This window comes from Aplidium turbinatum, chromosome 11 (genome assembly GCF_918807975.1).
Source record: "Aplidium turbinatum chromosome 11, kaAplTurb1.1, whole genome shotgun sequence".
NCBI lineage: Eukaryota > Metazoa > Chordata > Ascidiacea > Aplousobranchia > Polyclinidae > Aplidium > Aplidium turbinatum.
In genome coordinates, this window is record NC_137482.1 from 7,899,570 (window position 1) to 7,925,813 (window position 26,244).

Consider the following 26,244-nt stretch of genomic DNA (forward strand, 5'->3'; position numbering starts at 1 on the left):
GGTCTACCATCTGTTGTCAACAAGTAGACTATTTTAAAAATATAGCTCAGTTTTTACAAGCTGTTTTTGTTAGCTCAGTTAAAACGGATAAATTAATTATTGTTGTGAGGACTGATAAGCTCAGTTCGTTTCCTGTCTAGCCTGCCAACAAAGCAGTATAAAAGTGGTTTCCATTAAAGATTAGACTGCCAGGCAGGCTACTTCTATATCGGCCTACATAGGCTACCGTTATTTCTAGATTGCTGTAGCCAATATACGAAAGCTAGAGCATTAAATGCAACAACCTTTTGAACTTTGCAAAGGTCGAGGAAAAGCTTCCTTGCTACGACTAGCCTAAATCATAACCTACAACTAGGCTTAACTGTACCGTAGGCTACAGCATGAATGTTCTCTATCTGCAACAACACAGAGTTCTTCAGCCCTTGGACTTGGACTGACGTAGACGGTGTGTTCTGCTATATTTACTCGTTTTTGATGCAGCCCATCTTGTTGCGGCCTGTTTGTCACTGTTTTGACTGAACTTTGACACTGCGCACAACGCAAAGAAATTTGGTCGTTTGTAGTCTGCAATCCCTGTCAACAACTGTTTCGATATTTAAGGTTCCAAGATTACAAACTTTTCTCTAATTTTCCAGCAAAAAGCAATGTGTATGCTCGAATTTGCGATGCTAGTGTTGAAAATCTGCAATGCGACTGATAGGCCTACCTAACCTACTTCACAGTAGACTAGGCTGAATACTGAATAGCTTTCGTAATCATTTGCATGTTGTACTGTAATATCTGCTGCATTTATAACAGGAAACGCTAAAGCGGTTCATTTCTTAAAGACAAAAGCTGTCAGGTCCGCTTCAATAAGAATCTGAATAAAGGCTTATTGATTGGGAATGGAACAACACCTAGGAAAGATCAGGGACCAGTGGGACAAAAGGAGCTATTTCTTTAAATAACTCAAATAATTTGAAAAACTATGTGTAGGCTACCAAACCATATTTTTTATAAAGCTCCACCTTTTACTCGCATCTTCAAAACATTCCAACAAAAAATAAATTAATATTTTGATGTTTATTTTTAAGTTTTAAATGCCGCACTAAAGTGTCCCACTTGTACCTAACTTAAGGGTGCAGTGGGACATTTCAGAAATACATTTAATGCAATAAGAAACTACAGTATTTGCAAATGCAAAATAGATTTTACATCCCTTTCATGAATGTATTTGTGTATTACAAGGCATTGTTTCGACACTTTGCATCAAAGAAATGTTGAAATAAATGGTTTTGATGGATTGACTCAACAAACCTCTCAAACGTACAAAACAAACATTACTGAAAACAAAACAGAATTCACAATGGAGTTGCTTAAATGTCCCATGACTGTCTTGAAGAGAAGGATTTGTTAACACCATCATATCATGTTATATATGTGTAGGCCTACGTTTATAGTGTCCCACAGCTCCTTGAACAAAATGTCCCATTGGTGTCTGAAACCCATTTTGAAATAGCCTACTTTTGCCTCTCAGTTCAAAACTTGAAAAAAAAGCTTTGCAGTTTTGGCTTAATGGAAGAGCAAGTTATAAACATTAACTTGAATCCAAAACTACTTCATACAAAGTTACTGTTGAACCAAAAATATGAAAGAAATCTTACCACTCTCGTTCAAGGAAATAAGTGAAAAAACTCTTTTTGATGTCATTTTTGAACTACAACAAATTTTGCCACCAAACTACGGTACGCTAAACAACATTGACCAGGATCTCGGTTTTACACGCAAAATTTCAGTCAATTACGTTCACCATGGTTCAAGACAATGTCAGTGTCTCACTGGTCACAAATCTCTCCTGCGAGCAGCCGGTGTTTGGTTTCATCATCCAAGACAAGCAAACCTTGCACTCCGTTACGTGACTTGAAGATGGTAGTCATTGATGATGTGGTCTGCGGTCTGTTCCTCACCACCACATTAACAGGAGGTAGAAGCCATTATTTTACTAAATGAAATCGACATAAAACCAAATGTTTACCAAAAACCTTCGTAAAGAAATTAAGAAAAAAAAGCTTTGCATCTATTTTTGTTTTATTCTGAACACACCCATGCGACCTGTTAGCCTAAGTTTTTGTACTTTAGAATAAAAGAATGTAAATCTGGCAAACTAGCTGAAATAGGCCTAGATAAGCATTTTAAAAGTTACGCATTTAGAACTTAGCCCATAAGCACTTCCAAGAGGTAGGATGATTGGCAAGAATAGGCTACTTTGGTTCATGGTACAAAACAATACTGTATAGCGACTAGAAATAAATTTATAATAGCTATATGCCTCCAAGAGGGTACCGTATTTACATAATCCGCCCTATAGGCTACAAAGCAAAGCTTGAGTTCTCTCCAAAACCAACTTTCCGTGGACTAATTAGCTTACCCTAAATAGGTGTATGCTCGTGTCATTGTTTATTTTATGCACCGTACTGAATTACTGATTAAAATCAATTTGCCTTTTGTGTAGTTGTTGCATTTAATCTACACCCACGACCTGCCAACTACGGTCTCCGCAAAATATGCTTATGCGGACGATCTGGCAATTCTCCACTCCACAAAGTCGTGGGAAAATCTAGAAGACACCTTGAGCCAGGACATGAAAACTCTCTCAGCCTATCTCCAGAACTGGCGACTGAAACTCAGCGAAACCAAAACTGTGGCAGCAGCTTTCCACCTCCATAATCGGGAAGCTGATCGTGAGCTACACGTCCAGAACAACGGAAAATCTCTGTCCTTCTGCCCCGAACCAAGATATCTTGGGGTGACACTGGACAGATCGCTCACATACCGCCACCATTTGGTGTCACTGCGCAAGAAACTCACATCCCGCGCTGCGCTACTCAAGCGCCTGGCAGGCTCTAGCTGGGGGGCGAGGGCTGACACTTTGCGTATAGCAGCCTTAGCCCTTGTCTACTCTTCAGCAGAGTACTTTGCACCTGTTTGGTGCCGCAGTGCTCAATGCCATAACATCGACACTGCCATAAACAGCGCCCTGCGCACAGTGACTGGATGCCTGCGTCCCACACCATTGGACAACCTCCCCATTCTCGCTGGCATCCAACCCGCTGAGCTTCGTCGCGAAGAAGCCACTCTGTCCCTCGGTCGACGGGCATTGGAGCCTAGCCACCTTCTCCACCACAAGATTTCTGCTCTCCCAAAAGAGCACCCCCGTTGACTGAAATCAAGACACCCATTCGTGCCAGCCGCTCAACTTCTTATCAACGAAGCTGATGTACAAGACATCTCTGCGGCTACTTGGGCGGACCATAAATGGAGTTCTGAATGGAAGTCAACCGCCACCAGACTCCATTCGTTCATCCCCGACGCCGACACACGCCCCATCGGTCTAACACTACCAAGACAGGCATGGGTGCGCCTCAACCGTCTCCGTACGGGCGTCGGGCTTTTCCGCTCAACCATGCACCAATGGGGAATGGCCTCTTCCTCCTGTGAATGTGGTGCCGAGGAACAGACCGCAGACCACATCATCAATGACTGCTCCATCTTCAAGCCACCTAACGGAGTGGAAGGTCTGCGTGTCATGGATGATGAAACCAAAGACTGGCTGCTCTCTAGTAGCCTTCCAGTGTAGTCCGGGAACATCGTGAATCTGGGGTGGTAAAAGGATAGACCCTCGGCCCCTGACGCTCACACGACGACAACAAAGTAAAAATTGCTTTAATTTTTATAATGACCGCGTTTTGTCGCTTCTACCTTTTTGTAGACCTCTGCTGGGCCTACATTATTTTTCGTTGTGACCTTCAGAAATAAAAACAAACTGAATCTTTGTACTGAGTAGGCTCTGTTGTGAGTGCAATACTGTACGATATCACGCTGTCTTGTTTTTCTTTGTTGTCTGTATCGGCAGGTTATGCCCCCAATAGCCTATGTCGGTTCTGATCCGGCACATAAGTCTTGCTAAGCGAAGCCACCATCCGAGGCCTTTTTTTTTCTTGCTTGTTACTTTTGTTTTAGAGATTTTTGTTTCAAATCAAAAAGAATTTCGTTTGATCGTTAACTCGAAAACTTTCGAAGCTACAAATGTGATGGTGGTCTGGCCTTGTTCTTCGAAAATATAACAATATTAGGCTACTCACATTGACGAAAGTTGAACAGAAACATTTCAAAACGAAACTTAATTTCGTTTCAACGAAAAAATGTTTTTGTCTTTTAAGAATTTGTTTTATTTTGAAAAAAAGCTTTTGAACAGCCATACTTTTTGTAAAATAACGGAAAGCGTTTTGTTGTGGTCAATCAGCACTTCAGCAGTTTCCCTTTTAACAAAAGTACGGAAACATTACAATTCTACTTCTGCACATGTTGCAAATGGGAATTGAATATTTGACCTTTGTTGTTAAGCTTCCTGGAGATGTGACGAAGAGCGTAATCCTCGACGTAGCCAGTTTGCTCGCATATTGGTAATGATTGATTGATTTGTGTATTTGGGATTGATTTTATTGAATTTGGTAGATGCTGCAATAGCTAGAATACAACACCTGATAGAAGTTATCTACATATCAAGCGTAGCTTGATATGTATAAAAAACCCTTTCTTGATAATAGAAGTAAGCTTGACCAAACCAAAAGGCTACGTCGTTGTTGTCTTTAAGCGACTACCAAAAGGCTTCAAGAAACAGACTTCTCGTCCAATAAAACGTAAATCATAGCACAACGACAAGTCACATATAGCCATTCCTCTTTCGTCTATTACAAGAAAATTGCACATATTGTGAAACACTCATGACGATAAGATGAGCTCATACCAAGTGGACATTTTTGTTACCAAACGCCGACACAGCTCAAATAGCGATCCAATGGAAAGGTGAAGATATGGGTAGATGCCGATGTTGAACATAAAATGTTAAAGTTTCACCAGTCAAGTTGTTGAAATCAATGCAGTAATTCGTGTTTCTTTAAAATCGATTCAAAACATGTATCAATCTGATTTCTTACCAAAAGACGTGTATAGATGTTAAGCACAAAAATGAGAAGGACTTTGCTACTGAAACCGCGTGACCTTTGAGTTAGACAGGTTTGCCTCGACCATGACCCAGCCACACCCCAGACAGTAAATCAGTCGTTTTTTACACTGATTCAACGTCTGCAGCCGTTGAGTCAATGTAAAAAATGACTGATTTTCTGTCTGGGACACCAAACTTTGTTAAAATATCCCGCCATTTTAACGTCCAAGTTGGCGTTGCAATGGAGAATTTTTAACATAAAAACACCATGAAAATGACGGCTTAGCACAACCAGTTATCATGCATTACTTAAACGTATTTTTAACGTCAAATTAGCGCAAGAATGAAATTGTGCGCAGCACATCTTGCAATGGCCAACACCCACGACTAATGATCTCATGTGAACAAAATAGCAACCGTCGAAAAAATATTCTTTCAATTTTATGATTGTCACTTTAAAACTATGACTTAAAATCGTTAGCATTGCCCATTGCCTGAAGTAATGAGCTAGGTACTTTCCCCTAGAGGGGTCAAGTTTTGAGTGTTGATCAGAGCTTCATGCAAAGCACAAAAACATAAGCAATTGGGTTTGCTAGTACAATACTGAAATTGCGGTCATATTTCATCAAATGTAAAAAGGGTTTTGTCTCAAATTTAATAAGTTTGTCTCATAACTTATGGTGGTGAGATGAACGGAATATACGCTTACCATGTGAGTTGAACATTAGTTGCAACTAAACTGCTGGCCACAGAGTAGGTTGGTTTCAGAATAAATCAATTTCTTTCGACACCGCACAAAGCTCCACAAAAAACAAGTCATTTTTACCTAAATATTAGCATACCATAGATATGGATCTCAGTGCATTTGAAGTTTCAAAATCGTTACAAGGGTACCTGGTCAGAGTTTTGAAAACTCCTCATGGTGATAAACTCACTTCACTTTCACGTTAAAACACAGAGCTCCGTGCCAGCTTAGAAAAGTTTCCATTTTTTTACATCGATTCAACGGCAACTTTGACCAGCTTGAGAATCTTAGCTGAGACCAAGCGAAAAATTATCTAATGTTGTTCTTGCACAATAGGACAATTCTGCAGAAAGTTCATGTTTCTGCTGCTTTAACAAACTATTTACATTTACACGCATTATATGTAATACCTGACGTAAATTACGTCTGCTGGGTGTTAAACAAAAAAAAAATCGTATATATACAGTTACCCAGCTAGCTCTAAATTGAGATGTTTTTTGCGTAAAATTAACGAGAAGCGACGCCAATCTATGTGAAAAACGACGCTTGTCCCGAATGCTTCAGCTACTCGATAAATACACAATCAAAATATAAAAGCAGCGAGATACTATCACGCCATTTGGCAGCTACATCAACATGGTTCCACCAAAAATGAACCAGCACAATATTAAACTAACGTCTTAACACATCGCATTGCTGGGTCTGATAATCTTCAATTATTAAAATCTTATAAAAATGTGCTTGAAACATACAAAGTTTTTTCTAATTCCAAAACATTTGTTATTGACTATAATCAAGATTTCGCCAAACTGGATCAGCCACAGACCAGCTTTATACCTTACAACTGAAATTATACTTTTGAAATATTTTGACTTATTGTCGTAAAACAACTGAAAACCAAGTTTCTTTTATTGTATTGGTGAGTGCGTTGATGGAGTGCTGGTGGCTTTCAAACAAAGTAACAACTGAGCAAAAACTGAGCGCCAACTCATCGACAAGTCGCTCTTAGATCTTCAGCTGCCCGGCGATTTGAATCATCGATTTCAAGCCAGGCATGAACGCCGAGATTTCGGAGAAGTTGGATTGGGATACGATGTGGGTGTGATAGCGTAAACCGGTGGCGTAATCACGCGCGCTTATGCTTTGCGCTACTTGATGCAAGCCGCTGATGATGCTGGGCGAGAGCTGGAATAACAAAACGCAAATTGTTTGTTAGTTATATTAAAAACAACGGGTTTGAAAATGTAGATCTGTATAGAATAGAATAACAAAGAATGTCTCAAAGTCAATTTTTCGTTAACTTACAGTATTGGCACGCAGTTTGTCGTACAAGAACTCCAGTCTTCGAGAGCACTCCTCCAACTTTCTTCTCAAATGCTAAAAACGTAAATATTTGCGATTAAATGATTGATTTTTTGCGATCTTTCGGTAATGACTTTTCGATGTCAACAAAAATATATCAGCAGGTATCAAATGCGAAAATCTTGATTCCGCTAGACAATTAGAATACTGCATTGCGTGTGAAGGCAAATAAACGACTTATCGTAGAACACTCTCACCGCATTATTCGTCCGTGAAAGGCATTTCTTAATCAGCTCATCAAACTGAGTCTGGAGGGCTTGATGTTCGGCGGGAATGGGTGCTTTCGGGACATCTTTGGGAGCAGCAGTGGGCACAGAAGGTGTAGGAGCAACGTTGTGCTGAATAAATAGAGTAAAATTCAATTTAATCCAACACCACTCTATTTCACAAATATTAACATTGCACGGGCTGTATTTTGCTTCAATACAAACGCAACACTTTAGTGTGATTTTACACACGTGAAATTAATATAGCCACAGCATATAGCTGATGACGTCAATCAGGCCAAAGCACGTTTGTAAAAGTTCTAAGGTTAAGTTCACAAGCCTTGCTACATCGAACGTCTTGTGAAAAAACGAGTTACGAATTCTTCAGCAATTACATCCCAAATTTACACAGAGTAAGCCTAACTAAAACGCACTACCTACAAGTTACGTCAAATACGTATATGATCATTTGACAACAAATGACATGTAACTTAACGAAGCTACACTTTGAAATGTAGAAAAACAAGCCCAGCTATGAACGTGTTTTCTGTAACCAAATTTTCTTTTACGACGTAGGGGGAAAAATTTACCAGAAACGGTACAGTGTTTCTACTGTTTCTCGTAAAAAATTATATCTTTTCCCAAAAGAAACATCGCTTGATGTTTTTTTACCGTAATGCAGAAGGCTTTCTTAACGACAGTCACTATCAAATGAGATTTTGATCCAATTCAATTGCGCATTACACTCACATAAAACTAAAAATTGAACACAAAAAAAGAAGTAACTTTTTGTGTAATGCCGTTCATTTCTAAATTACAACTAATTATGTCACTACTCGATTAAATACTCTACTGCTGTAAGACAGATTAATGTAAAAAAGAGATCAACACCATGGTGCTAAGCCAGCTACGTTCAAAGAACCTCATCACAACCAGCTAACATGTCATCAGATTCCTCGGTACATGTGGTCTCATGAGCTGACAACTGTTCATAAAAGTGTATCCAATGAATGGCTACGTAGCTACAGCCATTTACAAGAGCAAGCCTTATAGTTGAGGGAGGCCCACGGCCACAACTGACCAACTTCATTTCGGCAAGAAGATCTAGAAACTGGCATTGACTTGACACAGGTGATGAACGCAGCCAATAACATAGTAGGAAAACCGATGTGTGGTATTTGCTAAGTTTTCCTTCTTCTCAACTGGGACAAGAACGCCTGACTTTGAGTAAAGCACAAATGTGACCAGATTGTCTATCATCGCATGTAAATAAGGTCACACTGCAATTACAGTAGTTGGCAACTTTATAAAACTGATAAATTTTTTTATCAATAAATCAAAAAATAAAAAAGCCACCAAACCTGCATGCTTTGCATCATTGCGGGTTGCTGGGAGCTAACAGGAGATTGAAGAGGATTCGCTTGGTTCATGACTCCAATCATTGCTCCTGGAGGAGCAACGTTGTTCATGGCAGAATGCTGCATCATTTGTCCTGGAGGAGGAACGGCAGGATTCATGGAGTCAGGAGGAAGCTGGGCGGGTTGAGTGGGAGTCATGATGTGGAGGTTATCGGGAGCGAAAGGCTTTGGAGTCGGCTGGAGAAAACATGTGTTTGTTTATAAAGTTTCATTTTTGTAAATTCAACAAAAACTGTTATTTTTGTATGTTATTAGTAGGGAAAGTTTTTATCGACCTAAAAATTTTATATTTCTCTTTCGAGAAAAAAAGAAAAGAAATCGCTGGCAGGTGAAAACCTATAAACCCCGTCGGGCTTATAAGTTAACTATAAGATTTTAGGTCAATAAAATTTTTTCCTAAGTTTTATTTGAACAAGAATCTTAACTTAACTTAAAAACTTAAAAAAAAAAAGCAAAACACAAAGATTTTTTAATTAGTCACATCTATTGCTTCACAACACCGAACAAGTTTAAAAAATCAAAACATGGTTACGTCGCCATTCAACTCAAATCATGACCAATTCTTTCGCAATCACGTCGTCTCAACCTATGCAAGAATTAGTCGATAGACCAGATAATCATCAACCAGCCTTTCTGTTTAAAGATTTCTGAGAGCAAAATAGTTTGAAAATTGTTGAAATCTCAGTAATCTTGAAACACTGAATCAACGCAGGAGGCTCTTGGGTTATGAAGGTATAGGTAATAGGTATGTCTCCTAACTGTTTTTTTTTTCGGTCATTTATCGGTTATTGACCGATTTTTTAGCAAAATGTCTGAAAAAAATATAGTCAATTCGGTCGAAATGTCCGAAAAAATATATAGTCAATAGACTATACATGACCAAAAATGACTAAAAATGGCCGAAATAATTAAACTTGACCGAATTTTTTCAAGTCATTTCGGACAAATGACCGAAAAGTCTCAGCAAAAAAAAACACAGTCTATGAGAAATGTAATGTCAAGTCCTTGAGACAATGATCAACTATGATGGCAACACCTTTTGGAAGAGCTCGATCACAAAAAAAAATGATTCCAAGTGCAACATCATGAACTAAGAATCAAGATAATGTTGAAAAATTGCATTCCCGGAATTACATTGTAAATCACCAAAAGAATGTTGTTAATAAGTTTCCAGTTGGAAAAATTGAGCAAAAAGTAATTCGATTCACGATATATCTCATGTGAAGTTTTGTGATCATGAGTCAATTGTGAGTTAGAAAACGATTTCAAGAGCAAACGAAAACAATTAATTCAAAATCCAGATGACGAAAGTAGCACTTTGGTGTAGCAATCCCGTACATCTGCGACAACCTCTAACACATCTCTCGAGTCTTTCCCTGCCGATGACGGCATAACCAAACTAGCCATGCGTGACATAAATGAAGGCTGTGCAGAAGACTTGTCTACGTCGTTCTATAAAGAGTTAAGAGCTTGAAAACTGGATTCGCTTTAATAGGATTATAACCGAAGCCAGTTCTTGCAGTTTTAGAAACGATTAAATTATTTAAACTTTTAAGCAATGCTTCAGTGTTTTCGATTAGTCGATATTGTTTAAGTGTTTATATTCTCTAGCTCAAATGAAAACAGTTGTCAATTACTGAAGGTCAAATGTCAATTAAAACTACGCCAGCCGTGTGGAAAATAGACCTGGTATGTTGGAGCGTTCAGTAACTGAGGAGGAGGAGCTGTAGAATCCGGAACAAAATACGTTGGTGGTGCAGCAGCCGAGAACGCGGTAGCTGTCTGGAGGAGATTAAAGGAGATACATATGTGAAGAGGACACGTTGAATTGGTTAGAAGCTCGTGGGATCCGAAGCAATAGCATATGTACAAACCCCGAGTCTCGTTCATAAAAGTAACTTATCATGAACAGAAAGACAACAACTAAAACAAAAATATAAAATCTATAATCTTTTTCCACCACAGGCATAAACTGACTCGGTGTGACAGAGATTTGGTTGCAAGTTTAACGTGTATACTTGTTGCTTATAAAGATTTACTGACAAAGGCTTTGTGGCAAACCTGTTCCATGTGCTTATTTATTTGATATGCTTTGGCTGCTACACATATGTAACGTCAACTAGCTAAAGATAATAATTGCCACAAGTCATGCCCACCTTCTTTTTCTTTGAGATACGGTTGGGGTCCAACACTGGAGGGTCGTTCCATCCCCCGGCTTGATGCCTTTCGCCACTAGTGGGGGAGGGTGGAACAGGGGCAGTAGCAGGGGGTTGCATCACACTCGGTGCACTGGCAGTCTGGGGATTATACGGCTGCTGATGCATGGGAGCGACAGAGGGTTGTGATAGCGGTTGCTGAATGTTAAAAGATGATGTTAAATTTTTAATGGAAATACTTTGCAAATTCATCCTTTGCAAATCATCTAAGCAAATCATAAATAGCCTAAAGATTTTCTGTAAAATAAATAACTTTATGATGCAAAATCATACCATTGGTTGGGGGTTGAGTGAAGGTACAGACGCAACGGGTTGGGGTGTGAAGAGGTTGGCAGGTGCGCTTGGTTGAGCTGGGTAACAGAACATAGTTTAAAATCTCTTATGAAATGAACGCGTGATAGATGACATATATGCTCACTTGTGCCAACGCTTTTGCAAAAAAAGAAGACGAAGTCACATTCACCAACAAACGTTTTCTTATGTAACAAAAAGCAATGCAACCCACTGTAGTTTGCGGTTCGTTGCATGGACTGGCTTGCGTATGGATTGCTCCTCAGCCGACCTTGTGCAGGCTCCCTCATGTTGCTAGCCTGCTGTTGAGATAAAACATATCGTTTGTTCAGTCATTCCATAGTTTATGGAATGTTCGAGAAGAAAACGTAACTCGATTGTTGTGCTTCTTACCGTGAAAGTAGGTTGTTGTTGCTGCTGTTGCATCGGTTGGATCATTGAGGTTTGCTGGCCAAATCCGGAAGATAGTTGCTGGTTGTATGTTCCTGCAAAACAGAAACGTAAAGTAAAGTTTTGCCAAAGTGCTGCTGTTGGTGACTATTTTGCGGGAATTCTGAATCTCAAATACCAACATGACTTCAACAAGGGCTGCCAGGTGCTCAAGAGATAGTAAAGAAAATGACTCCCAATAAAACAATAAATCGCAAGAAGGTTCAGCTTACTTCTGTTTTGTTGCTGAGGTTGAACTTGAGCAGAAGGACGTTGGCCGAGTTGCAGACCCTCGCGTTGGAACGGAAAGAGAGGGGGCTGTTGCCCGGCAACGGCATCACCCTGGGAATGGAATAGTCGATCCCGGAGTATGAGGACGGAAGGCTGAACAGTTGGGTTAGAAAAATTTAGAATTTTCGTGTGGGTGCTTTTTGCACGTCTATCGTAGCTATGCTTTGTTTTGAGCGCTTTACAAAGCAGATGGTTTCAGTGTAATCACACGGAGGCACAGTCGAGCAGAATTTTATCCTAAAACCATTCGTCTAATGCTAAGTGCTAAAATGGGAACGAAATTGAGTACCAACTATATAAGGTATTTTGCTATGACTCGATAAGGTATGGAAGCAATGTCTATCAACTTCAACACGGCCATTCCACATCATCAGCAACCGAGCAGGTACGGTACACAGATGTAAATAAATATATAATCAAGTGAAAAAGTTATATAAAGCATGATAAGCGAATAGCATGATAATCCTCAAGCATAATAATCCTGAAAGTATCAGTCGTTTACCTTGTCGCATGTTCCGGGCAAGATTTCCATTGCAGCATTCAGTTGTCCTTGCGCTGCCAGGGTCGACGCGTATTTAGCCAGTTTGTCAGATGCAGCGTCACCTAGTGGCACGCGGTATTCCACGACGCGGAGTAATATCATCAACTTTTCAATAAGGTCCTGATACAATTTTTGGTTAAGTTAAAAATGTCTGTACAAATGTTGAAGACTTCAAGCAACAAGACAAAATGACACGTTGTCAAAAGATCAAAAAATTGACGACCTAGAACGTGACTTGTGGTGCGGTACTTTACTGTACTTTTGTGATGAAAACTGTTAAGACAAACAAAACGATAGCTCAAGTATGGGATACGCTGTTATATAAAAATTCAATTAAGAAGCGCGAGGGCCTTAGCTTGCTTTGTTTTTACCTGGGTGGTGGCCATGTCGTCTCCAGGTTGAATCTTGTCATAGCACGTTACCAACTTGTTGATGTTACCAGAGCAGATGTAGCACAAGCAGGCGTGAGCACGAGTGATGGCATTTTCTTCTAATCGTTCTCCCAACTCATCTGAAAGTGACAGAAAAATTGACAGGCACTGCCGATGCCGAGTTTCACATTGTACATACGTGGAATGAACACTTGCCAATTTTTGCACTGGAGAACTTTGTTTTCCTAAAAACAACCGTCCTCGCAACTTAACCGATAAAGTTAAATAAACTAATGGATTTTCAAACTGCACACCACATTACAGTATGTATCAATGTCCCGTATACCGACCACAAGATAGACATGTGGACCTAACAACGCTCGATGAATACACAATCCATTGGCTGCTGCGCCTGGATGTCACAACGTGATCTGTGGCGGCCTCAAACGCAAGAAGAAGAACTAATGGATGTAGGAGTTAAAAAGTAACAGCAGTTTAACTCTCCGCGTATGCAGAGCACTTCAAAGACAGATTTCCAGTTGGTGGCATCTGATAGACGGAATCGATGCAGGCAATAGCACTTGGTGTTTTAAAGTATATTCATTATTCAATTGTTCTTCTTCGTCGTATGAGCTGTTCTTCTGGACTATATGTTTGGGCATGATGTCATCAGCCACTCGACAGTCTCGTCATCCAGGGCCTTCAGTCCAGGCGCTCCATGTGGTGGTTGATGGATTGGGCAGTCATGGACGACATGATCTACTGTCTGGTCTGTGGCGCCACACTCGCATCCCGGTGAGGGAGCCAGGCCCCATTTGCACATGTCTGAACGAAAGCGACCGTCGCCGGTTCGTAGGCGGTTAAGCCGGACCCACGCAAGTCTTGCGAGGGACATTCCCGGAGGATGGGGATCGACGTCGGGTAGGAAATCACGGAGTCGGGAAGTGTTGTTTTGCCACTCCATGTTCCATGTGTAGTTCGTCCAGTGTGCCGCACTTATTCCAAGATCTTCAACGTTGTTCAGAAGCTGTCGTGCGGCGGGCACAGATGGGCGTCTTGATTTCAGTCGCTGCTGTCCTCCAGGTAGGCGCTGGAATGTACTGTGGAGGAGGTGGTCGGGGTCCAGTGCGCGACGAGCAAGGGAAATCATGGCTCCTTTACGGCGAAGCTCAGCAGGTTGGATGCCTGCAAGGATGGGAAGGCAATCCGTTGGAGTGGGACGCAGGCATCCAGTCACAGTGCGTAGTGCGTCATTGATGGCGGTGTCAATGTGGCGGGTGTGAGAGCTGCGGCACCACACTGGTGCGCAGTACTCAGCGGTAGAATGGACAAGGGCCAAGGTAGCTGTGCGAAGGGTTTTCGCATCAGCTCCCCAGCCGGAACCCGCCAGCCGCCTCAAAAGTGCAACGCGCGCAGATAGTTTTTTGCGCAGTGACTCCAGGTGTCGTCGGTACGTGAGTGACCTGTCCAGGGTTACGCCGAGGTAGGTGGGTTCGGCGCAGTAGGGTAGGTGTTCGTCATCGGTGGTAATGTTGATCTCACGTTTTGCTTCCTTGTTGTTTAGGTGGAAGGCCGCCGACACTGTCTTTGCCTTGCTGAGCTGTAGCTTCCATTTCTGGAGATATGTTGATATAGTTGACATGTCCTGGCTTAGGTTCCTCTCCATTGACTGCCAATCTCCGGCTGGATGCAGGAGAGCCAGATCGTCTGCATAAGCATACTTCCTGGAGATGGTGTCAGGCAGGTCATAGATGTGGGTGTTAAAGAGGAGGGGAGCCAGGACAGAGCCCTGTGGGACGCCGTTCCTGAGTCGACGTAGTCTACTTCGTCGGCCGCTACCGGTGGAAAGGGTAAAGCTGCGGTTTTGCACAAGTTCCATAATCATATGGACCATGTGCCTGTCAGGAAGGAGACGGAGTAGTTTGCAGGTAAGGCCGCTGTGCCATACAGTGTCGTAGGCAGCCGTGAGATCGACAAACACGGCGCCAGCCTTCTTTTTTGCCGAGAAGCTGTCCTCGATGTCTTGGGTCATCAGAGTGACCTGGTCTACAGTTGATCTTCCGTGGCGAAAGCCGGCTTGTTCCCGAGGGAGCTGAGGGTCTATTATCGGTTCGACACGGGCGTAGATAAGTCTTTCGAGTATCTTGAAGGGGATACAGAGCAGAGAGATGGGGCGATAGCTCTTCGGATCCCCTGGGGGCTTCTTCGGCTTTGGGACTGCAACCACTAGGGCTCTTCTCCAGATTTTTGGGATGCGCAGGTGACGCAAGCAGCAGGAAAGGAATTCTTTTAACCAGGACCTCATAGAGGGGGCAGCTTGGAGTATTAGTTCCGGGCATAGGTGGTCAAGGCCCGGGGATTTGCCTGGCTTTAGGTGCTGGAGGGCGGAGGCAAATTCTTCTGGGGTAAACTCACCAGAGATGTTGCCCTCGACAGGTGTTGGGACCTTCCAGAGGTTCGTCATTTCCTTGAGGACGGACTTGTCTGATTCACGGTCTCTCGTTCTGTGCACTCCATTTTTCACAAGTTGTGAGGCGATGGCATTTGCTGAAATGGGGCATTGGCGACGAGAGGCACGTGATCTGCCAGTGAGGTTGTTGAGTGTACTCCAAGCTGTGCGGCTGGAGTGCGTGAAGTCGATTGAGTCTATGGCTTCAAGTGGAAGTGGAAGTATTGTTCAAGTTGGAAGTATGCAAAACAGTCATGTTTCCAACAAGGCGATCTGTCATTGTTCGATAAACTGCTCCTTCACACCACGCCCAAAGGACAAGGATAGAAACGCTTTTATATCTTTATGCGATCTCCAAAAAATGTCGAAAAAAAAAAAAAAGAGAATTGAAGAACTTTAGAAATGACTAGGATTACATCTGAAAAGTGGGCAAATCAATAAAATAAATCCCAACAAAAAAATAATTACAAAGTCATTTTACTGTTGAGTCAGGGGGATGAGATTTGCACCTTTCAATAAAAACAAAAAAAAAACGCAGCAATTGTGCAATAAGTTGCCACAGCTCGTACCGGAATACTTGACAAGATCATCGGGAGATGCGTATGTTAGCAACGACGCAAGAGCTTCTTTCCAGTTTGTGAGGTCACAAGATCGCACAATATCGCTCCAGTCCTTCGTGACCACCGCTGAGAGAAGCTGAAGAGAAAACATGACAAAAACAATTAGGGACACAGCAAACCACTTTTATAGAGACAAAAAGAACGTCATGGAAAAGTTTTCTCAAAGAAAAAGACTGAGATTGCAATGTTTGCGCGTAATTTTACTCCATTTTTGAAAACAGAACTTATATACCCTGGAAATTTTCGACTCTGACGTGGCAAAGTATCGTTTCTGCGTCTTTTCCAACAGGGTCGGCCCTCCAGCAATTGCAACAACGATGGCTTCAGCCATGCGACCGCCATGCAGGCACAGGTCTACGGCTGCATCGTAATCCCCGATCAATAGAGCTTGGCTGATAAGGCTATCCAGGTCTAGGAAGAAAAATAAAACAGGGTAAGTTTTGGATATTACTAATTGCAGACATGAGCAATTAAGCATTCATTGATGATTTGGTATTTAAATTTCAAAATATTGGTGCACAGTAATCAAGAATCTAGGCTGGCAATTAAACAACTGGGCGAAAACCACTACAGCTTATGCTCTCTACACAAAAAGTTACCATCCCATGCAAAATCAGTTAATGAAGTCGGCTAATCAAAATGGCTATCACTTTTTTGTGACCTTGCAAGCTCGTAAAACTGACAAGTTAGCCAACTGAAATGGGCAGTCAAAGAGAATTGATCAAAAGGTGAAGCTGGCCGCTATAATAAAACTTTTCATGACGTATCGTATGTTCAAAGCTCTTGAAAAAACACATTTATTTTGATTATTTCCAGACAGCAAATCAGTCCTAGTAGCAATGTAAAAAACAACTCGTTTGCTGTCTGCGTAGTTTATGATTCGGATGAATGTTAATCATGTAAACTTTAAATGGTCTGAAACCCAGCCGGTAAAATCAAACTCGTCTAAGTTATACGCATCAGAGAACTGAATCAGATATGATACTCCAAATCGAGAATTATGGTAATGTTTCAAAATTGACAAATGATAAATCATATGAGACGTTTTGACTTCAGCTGATTTGCGTTTCAAAACTGCTGATCACGCATAATTTACCAAGCCTTGTTGATTGAAACCCACTATCTATCATATTATCATGTGTGCCATGGATCAGTGAGAAATACAAAAACCGCAGGGGTGGTTGATGCAGTATATTAATGCCATCCCTGGATCGTCAGTATACCAACAAAACCATTTATTGTCCCTCATTTGAGTTAGAGCTTTAACTGATCCAACTAGCAAATCAGCCTTTTTTATATTGATTCAACGTCTGCAGACGTTGTTGATGTCGTTTCCCCAAACAGCATACCACTTCCTTTTTACACTGATTCAACATCTGCAGACGTAAAATATCGACGTGAAAAAGGAATGAACTGCTGGCTGAATTTGTAGCAAAGCAACACATTGGAGACATTTCAGCGGATATGCATGTTCTGTTCAATACTACGGTGCCTACGCAGAAAAAGTGTTACGCAAATACATCGTGCAACACTCTTTTGTCGTGCGAGCGCTCTCACGATGAGAATTAGTGCTGATGAATCAACCAAACCTTTCGTTATTGAAGTTATCAAGGTAAGAAAATCATTCTTTTTTGAATCACAATTCAATGAATACGTGCAAAAAGGACCGCATTTATGTGAGCTATATACTGTTTTCTACACTGCAAAAAAATCATGCAGTTGTTTTTGTTATTTCAGTGTCACAAGATGTCATGAATGAGGTTTTGACAAAATTGTAAGTGAAAAAGTCAACTGCACACAGCATAAGCTACGAAACCAGAATTCAAACACACAGCTACAAAACAGATAACCGTTTATGAGTTTAAAAGCTACAGAAATCACGTACAGAAATCGTAAAGCAAAAAAATCAAAGTAATCACCGTACGATAAACTTCAAAGAAAAAAGTACAAATGAAACACGGTGTCTGATTGCAAATGTGATATGAAGAGACACTGCCGGCAAAAGTTGCTATTTTGCATTATTTTAACGTCCTTACGGCGTTGCAACAATTGGCTGGGGTGCTTCTTAGCTGAGACAATTACGTTTGAGTTCTATAGAATTGTTCAGAATCACATCGACAAAATCCGAAAAATCAAACATTTCCAACAAACAAGTGAATGGCACCAAAACCGTATCTGTCAGTTTTGCACAGCATTTATAGCGGATGTCGTAAAGTGAAAAAGTCAAACGACTTTAAAGGAAAGCTCTGCGTCTTGAAAGAAAAAAAAACAAGCTAAGACTATGCTGCACATTTGACTCTGGTGGTGAGCATTCCAATAACGAAATCTTTCGCTAAGTTGCGAAATGCGAACACACAAAGCGTGTCTGTGGTGGATAGACGATAAGACGACTAGACGTCCATACGAAGTGGAAAAGCAACGCTACAATCAAATTATTGAAAAGCCACTTCAAAGATTGCAAATGTTTTAAATCATTTCGTGCACTCTACAACCCTGAAGGAAAATTATCAAACATTTGCATCAATTCAACATTGTTGAGATGTCAATTGACGCTGAAGTAAGATACTTTTCACGAAAAAACAAGGCAAAAACTACTTCACCTCCTGCCAACAGGGACAGATTGGATCGCCGCCTGCCTTTAGCGTGGCCAGAAAAGCTACCTAGCGACAGACGATCGGGAGAAGAATCTGCTGTCAAAGATTAAACAAGCTTTGAGTGGACTGAGAGCGGGTGCAAAGTCCGCAAAGGTTTCATGTTTACCTCACACTCAATTAAGCTTTGATACTGCTCAAGATAACTCGCACTGCACATTTCACACGGCAGTGCAAAGCAGTCTTCAATAAGCAGAAAAAATTAAAAAGCTTCATCAGGGACAGCTGATCATTGTTTTTGCACAACTTGCTGTTTTTACATCATTCCAATGTCAAACAACGTAAAAACTGCAAAAAGTGCAAGACGCTGTCCGGTAGACCACCATACCTTTCACCATACATGATAATTTATAGGACAGCATTTGCACGGGTATAGAAGCTCATAGAAATAAAACACAATATGATATTCCATAATAATCAATTATTTCCATTCTCCAAAACAGTACAATATTTCAAGAATTATTGATATGACATATAATTAAGAAAAACTACATGTCATACAGCCACTGTGTTCTGACATCGTTTGAGATATACAACGAAAAGTTAAGTTTTTATCAATGTAATTGGAATAGGGCAATGCGTGGGCAATAGGTCTACTGTGAAGTAACTCGTTTCATTATCAAAATGTCTTTCAACTTAGCAAAGGTTTCGCTTGTTTACGTCCTGACGCTAGTCTCGTGACAAAGAAAACGATGAAGACCAACTTTTGCTAGCTTGACGACTTTCGTATAGCGAACGAGCGGTTCCGTTATAAAACAAACGTTTGTCGAAAGTAAAAGATCTTTGCTTGCTTCGTCTACAACCCAACATATTCCCAGATAGCAAAAGTTACACTTTCCACATCGTTTCCATGCATGAATACAATGTGGGAAAGGTAAAATTTGCCAACAGGGTTCTGACATCATGGAGTCTCTTCCACTTGCTGAAACCATGTTTTTACAGTTACACATAAGCGGATTCGACCGCCTCCAACATAAGATAACAAGCATATTTCATGTCTTACCCTTGTCAGTTGTAGGTATCAGCATAGGCTTAGCAATGTCGGGTTTCTGTGGAGAGGAGTCATTGGCGGCTGCTATCTGATCGAAAGCATCTAAGCAGTTGCTTGAGCTGCTGTTGCTGATGCTGGCGCTGAAAGTGCCGTCGCTTGGTTCACCCTGGAAGAAAACTCGTTTGTTTTGAACAGCTATGCACGGCAGGCGTTTGTGTCTGAAAGCGACGCCTCAGATTCAAAGTGCAATGTTCCACTGTTTTTTTTTTCTATAACACAGAGTTGTGGTGATAAATAAATCTGTAGCGGTTCCACACCAGCTCATTTCATAATATGTTACGCATCCTCACATTACCAACAACACTAGATCTTTTTTGAAATGACATTACTGAAAACAAAAAAAAGTGCAAAAACATCGATCTTTCTTTATCAATCTGTCCGTTTCAATGCTTGCTTAGTGTTAATGCGTTGACCGTCATATCTAACACGTACTCTATGCTGTTATGTGAAAGTCACAAGTATTAGGCGTTCGCGAAGACACGTAATGTACAATATACCTTTCCCGCCAGCGCTAAGTTGTCCATGTGGGTTGAAAGATTTCCATTCACAGCTTTTTGTCCGATCATCATGTTGAACTAAAAACGACAAAATATCATTGTTGAACACAAATAAAAAACGTCTTTTTCCACAAAAACAGAAAAACTTACAGCTGCTGTTATAGAACGTAGTCACCGTGAAAATGTTCACTGGTGACGTACAACTCGTTCGTTTAGTGAACTCGTTTTTCAACATTTAGCTGACGTGATACTTACCTTTGTTTTAAGTTCTGCTGAGTTGTAACCAAGCAATTGAAGATACTGCTTGCGTGGTTCAGAATCAAAGTTAACCTACAAACACAAAAGAAATGGTTAGAGAATTAGACTTGGTCAATGTGGCACACGGAAGGTCAACCGCGTCAGTTACAAACAAAGCTAGGTTGAAAGCACTGACTCAATCAATGAAGAACAGGCTTTAGCTCATAAGACCTTCTGTTTTTTTCATGAATTTTAGAAGTGTTTTCTAGCGATTATCCCCCAACGCACATTATCCCCATCGTATATTCAACGTGCTTTAGTCGCTTTTACACCAGGTAAAAACTACACAGTGATACTTGGTATGACAAATAAGACAAGAAAGTCAAAGCTTGTCACAGCAACCCTGGTAAAGATAAGTTTGTAAACAACTAAGAACTAAAAAGGTATATACAGTTAGTGCACACCAGTATTTACAGCAAGTGCTTAATATTCATGTATCTACAGTAGTATACTCATTGCAATACATGGTCGTTGGTCGCAATAGGAATTCACATTTGTACAAAAATATGATTCTAACTGGGACCAGTTAAGCTTTCAGGTCTGATGAAACAATAAGGTTTACTTCAATCACAATCAAAATTTAAATAACAAATTCTTTTTGTATCAAACAACACACTTTCAAAAAGTTCCAAAAGTCTTCTTCGAACTCATTTTTGGCGTTAGTAGCTTTCTCCTGACAATAGTCGGAACACTGAACGTTGCTATGCAGCGCCTCGCGGAGTTGTTTGGATCGAGTAAGTAGTTCCTCTTCTGTCATCACCTGGATGTTACATCATATTTATAACGTAAAAGAATTCATTTCGTTTTTTGAATTGATTAAACTACTTGTCTTTGCGGTGTAGCTTAAAAAACAACAACTTAGCAACACAACTTGAACCGGTTTTGTTTTAATTCTAATGCACTTGAGAATTGAAATCAAATTCCATACGAGAGAAATCAGAACGGTACTAGACATTGTTTGATCAAAGTTTGCAATAAAAAAAGACTCGAAAAAATGACCTTTTCATGTTGAGACCATTTGCAACCATTGTGTACCTCAAATAATGAAAGATCAGCATCTAAGTTTTCTGGTTCGGTAACTAGATAAAAATGGTGTCCACACCGTTGCTGAAACACTACAACTTGGCATGACGACATTAGTGAACTGTAGAAACTGTACCTGATTTATTGTGACGTTTCTTCGAATGGCGTGCTGCTGTTGGCCATCGGTAAGAGGCACATCTTCGAATACCACCAACTTGCCACCAAACTATTGAAATGAAACTCACATTAGATCATAGCCATGGTAAGAGACGTGTCATCTCTGGTGTCAAACGTCGTTTTACAACTCGAATACAGTATTAACTTACAGCAAAATTGGCGCCGCATGGCTTTCTCATCCACTTGGGGGGCTTTTTCAAGGGTGCACTCATTTTCTTTCCCACTTCCCTTTTTGGTTGTTGCACAGGAAAGGAGTCAGAGCCGAAAGCTTCAGCAACCTTGAAATAACAACACAACGTTATACACACCACACACTAGTAGTGATCAAATCAAGAAATTGCATAATAAAAAAGCAAAATACTTTGTTTGTGAAAACTCGAGCGCATTGCGTTACAATAGAATTAGGTGACAATTTTCTTACAGCACTTCGCTGCTTATCAATAGAACTTTCCTCCTCAACAACCGCTCCTCCTCCCATCATTGAATGAACAGAAATATGTCCATCAAAGGAACCAGTTGAAACAATGTTTGGGTTTCGGGGACACCACTGCACGTCAAAGCACCATTGAGCGTGCGTCTCAAGTTCATACACCACCTGAAAAATTGCACAGAGTAAACAAACAATACCTTACATTTATTTGCATGTAGGCTACAGTAGAATTCGCCTATAGTGATACTTGAAGGGACCTTCCAAAAAGTGTCAGTACACTAACATCCTAAGTCACTATAGCCGATATTCTTTTGCAGTTTAAAAACGGGTGTTAGCAACAGATGTCACTATAGAGAAATGTTACTATGGCCGAATTCTATTGTATTTTGATTCAATCGCTGTGTTTGGCCATTGTGGCAGCACTGACCTCCGGGGGAGAAGAGTTGGGATTCCAACAATACACTTGGTTGTCTTTTCCGCACGTCAGAAGCAGGTCGGGATCTTGAGAGCACCACGCCACTGAAACAACTCCTCGCTTGTGTTTCTCCATCACCTGAAACAAGTCGATATCGATTTCAAAGCGTTTTTCTGATAGAGGCAAGTTACTGCATTGAAATACAGTATGACCATAACCGCAACTTACTTCGGGGAAAACTGAACGTTAAAAAAGAGACCATTTTTTTCTGACGATAATACTTGAGATAGTAATTGTCTTTATACATCTTTCATCACAAAGCCGGTCTTGCTTCATGCAAGTCAAAAATTGGGATAACAGCTTCTAATCGATTGACATGAAGATAAAAGTGCTACAAATGCTTCGGATTAAAAAGCTGGAGCTAGAATTAGAGTAAAAATGACAGATTTTGCTGTCTGAGTTTGTCCAGTTTTGAAACGTATTTTAGCAACTATGTTGTACCGACATTGAGTTCAAGTTATTTCAGCTGAATGTTACAAAACGAACCTTCATAGGAGATGTGGCAAATCTTAAATCCCAAAGCTGAACAACAGGAATGTGATCATCCTCAGAAGCGAGAACAAGCTGAGTAGCCACTTCAGGATGCCAAGCCACATCACTGCATTGCATCTGGCGTATAAAACACGCATATGCTACAAACAACACTCAATGCATCTGACTTATTTTCAAAAAATTCTATACAGAATTTCATTTTTGAATCATCGCAATCCACGTGTAATTTACCAAGTTGAATAATGAATATTGTGCTATAAACGCAAAAAAAACATTTAAATGCTGGCAAGAAACATCGTACACATATATATGGAATGGAAAAATATTTACGTACCGTAATAAAAATATTTCTAATATTAGCTTTAACTACTATCCCTTTCCAGTTGTTAAAAACTGCTGATAGATTTCCTATCAGGTTTTGGACATACGGTACATTGAAATAAATATGGTTTAATACAAAAGATTTAAATATCTGTTCACCACAAAACAGGATTTATAACCTCCAAGTCCAAATACAACAAAACCAACACAACCGCAAAGCAAAACAGACTGTGGATAAACATATGTAAAGTGATAAAACCAAAGTTATTCTATTCATTGTCATGGATGGACACCAGGGTCAAATCTCTAGCACCTTTGTTAAGTTAAAAAAGTGTTTTTAGAGCAGAAATAATCTACTTTTTCTTGTTGGATTTACCCTTCCTGAAGGATCCTGAACTTTAATTATTGGTTCATTTTTGCGCAAATCCCACACCACACAGCAAGGTCCAGATGTCAAGGTGCTTGAAGATGCTAAGATGTGTTGCACCTGATTGTACAACAGCATAAAAGTAAAGTGGTTACAAAAACATGATCTAAAAATTTCCTGTATTATTATACTGGGTATTTAAACACCTTTGGAACACAGTGCATTATCAAGTATGAAATCGCTCAATGTGCTAATGTGAATTTATGCTGCAATTGTAATTTTCTTACTTGACGGTTCCATGCCACAGCACTGATAGCAGAAGTGGGCTGTGTCTTTTTTCCTGGGGTCATGGGATTGCCGGGATTCTTTAAATCCCATATAAAGATTTCACTGTCGCTTGCACCAGAAGCAAAAAGATTTTTCTAAAATAAATTTTTACAATTGACATGGTTGTCCAACATTAGGTCATAAACATACAAGATAAAGTAACTTCAATCGGAACTGAAGATCAGAACTGAAGATGCACTGAATAAGTGCGAAATATATTTTCTGTAACATCTACCGACAATTGATCCCTGTTGACAACTGATCCCTGTTACTGACAACTGATCCCTGTTACCTTAGCAATTGAGGTTTTAGCTTTCTAGATATGGAACAGGGATCGTTTCAGAATAAGACTAGGTCAGAAAGCGAGGCAGACTCTGACGCAGCTCAGCATCAGCCTAGAGCAGTTAGCTAACTTCAATCGGTTTAACATATTTTATTTATTTAATTTGCATGGTCAAATTTATCTTCTAATTCTCACTTTTATGTATACCAGATGCAAAGTTATTCCTGATAAGGACACAAGAAGCTTTCAAGAACTTTTGAAAGTTTATTTGAATTATGTTGTATTTTTTTTGTGCAATAAAAATAAAACATGTTAAAAACATTAAAGTTATTATACTTTGTTTTGTATGTCAATGGTACAACAAAGCGAACTCTCTACCAAAGCTTTATCATTAAGTGATTAAATAATGACAATGTGAAAGGTGGGATAATGCACTTCCTGCATCTAACAGCATAAAAATACAATAACTTTTTCTCTGCAAAATTTACCTGGAAAGCATTAAAATCCAAAGCGCGAACAGGGCCAGTGTGTTTAGATGTGGTCAATACCAGGCAATCCTCTTCTCCATTGACTATTTGATCTGGGTTGTATATTTCAATGCCCCCTTTATCGGTACCACATACAATAACGCCATTCTTCTGAGGAGAATCAGAATAGGTGCTTCCCCAAACAACTTTATGAAACCTTTAAAACAAGGATAAAGGTCAGAAAGTAGTGAAAGCAAACCTAGTTTTACAAGCAAACAATAAGTAATTTTTCTGTATTAAAATCACATCTAAGTATGCAAAATTAAAGAAATGATACAATAATCTAGGGTTCCTTAAGTGTGTGTAGCAACACAAAGTTGGGTCGCTAGTTTTTTTCCGATGGGTGTCCAAACCAGGCTTAAGAAATGAGCTGTATGTCATAAAGGGTTTTTCAGATCCAATAACAATGGTAACAGAACTCCTTCTTGTGTCTATTTTTTAATTTTGAGAGTATCAGAGCAAAGTAAATAGCTATCCAGTATCCAGACTAGTCACAGTGCCTGCACAAGCAGCTAATTTTACTCATTTAATATAAAAACGGGCTTTTTATAACTTCTCTCTTGACACTGTGCCTTGTATAGGCCTATAGCTTTCTGACTTGATATATTATTTAGTAACTCAAAGTTTTGAGTGCAATAACTTGAGCAGGGCTGCAAGTATTAAGAATCGAAAAATGGGTTGAGACAAAGAAGGTTTAAAATCCCTACGATTAATTTTACTACTTTTATCCATCCATTATTATTAAGCATTATATACACTTCATTATAAACACAAGTATACAAAGTATATTCCAAGCACAGCTTACCTATTGGTCACATCCACCTTTCCAGCAGATTTTGCAACCAAAGAAGGTTCAGTAATATCAATTGTAAATAATTCAAGACTGGCATTGGAACTGAATGTGGCATCTAACTGCTGTGCAGCAGTTCCTGCTGCTATGTAAATAGGATAGTTCTTTGCAGGACTCCAAGCATAGTTTGCAGTTACACGCACTTCTTTTATTTTCCCCATGTCAAAGCCTGAACTTAGATTATCTAAAACACATGGTTTAGTATATGCAGCAAATTATATTAACCATTTTCTTTTTGGGAATCAAAAACATGACTACCAGTTTCGAGACTGACACTCTAACAATTAAGTTGGATTGATATCCAAATATTATTAGATTATATAGGCTATACCATAAGTGTTCCAAACCAGTGCTTCCACTTCTGACAATTGATAAATCCTTTTTAATTTCCTTTTTTGTCCTGAAAAATCCCTTTTTCCTCAGTCGGAAATCTTTCAAAATTTCCTTTATAGATGAGGTTATTTTTAACGTTATTTAGGTTAAAAAAGGTGCTAATACAACTTTAAAGTTATTATAATATAATCTCAGTTAAAGCTATTTTAATCTCGATTTT

The 26,244-nt window shown here is 40.0% G+C and overlaps 1 protein-coding gene across 4 annotated transcripts; it reads right to left on the bottom strand.

Moving 5' to 3' along the window:
- Window positions 1–4,707: 4,707 nt before the first annotated feature.
- On the bottom strand, window positions 4,708–25,870 carry LOC145779920 (protein transport protein Sec31A-like). 4 transcript variants are annotated; one of them, XM_082591593.1, is made up of 28 exons: window positions 25,647–25,870; window positions 24,803–24,998; window positions 23,992–24,126; window positions 23,714–23,824; window positions 23,011–23,133; window positions 22,477–22,602; window positions 22,041–22,214; window positions 21,769–21,897; window positions 21,579–21,668; window positions 21,036–21,179; window positions 20,378–20,452; window positions 20,123–20,200; window positions 19,578–19,731; window positions 18,524–18,610; window positions 16,156–16,334; window positions 15,873–15,999; window positions 12,855–12,994; window positions 12,445–12,603; window positions 11,885–12,035; window positions 11,616–11,707; window positions 11,437–11,521; window positions 11,205–11,281; window positions 10,872–11,069; window positions 10,402–10,497; window positions 8,659–8,892; window positions 7,289–7,429; window positions 7,035–7,106; window positions 4,708–6,914 (listed from the first exon to the last, which is right to left on the bottom strand). In XM_082591593.1, exons 1-28 carry the CDS (start codon window positions 25,850–25,852, stop codon window positions 6,735–6,737), a joined length of 3,759 nt encoding a protein of 1,252 aa, XP_082447719.1. In that variant the 5' UTR covers window positions 25,853–25,870; the 3' UTR covers window positions 4,708–6,734. The 4 variants fall into 4 exon arrangements, with proteins under 4 accessions (XP_082447719.1, XP_082447718.1, XP_082447720.1 ...); XM_082591592.1 differs by having other exon boundaries at window positions 11,437–11,524; XM_082591594.1 differs by lacking the exon at window positions 18,524–18,610 and having other exon boundaries at window positions 11,437–11,524.
- Window positions 25,871–26,244: the final 374 nt, after the last annotated feature.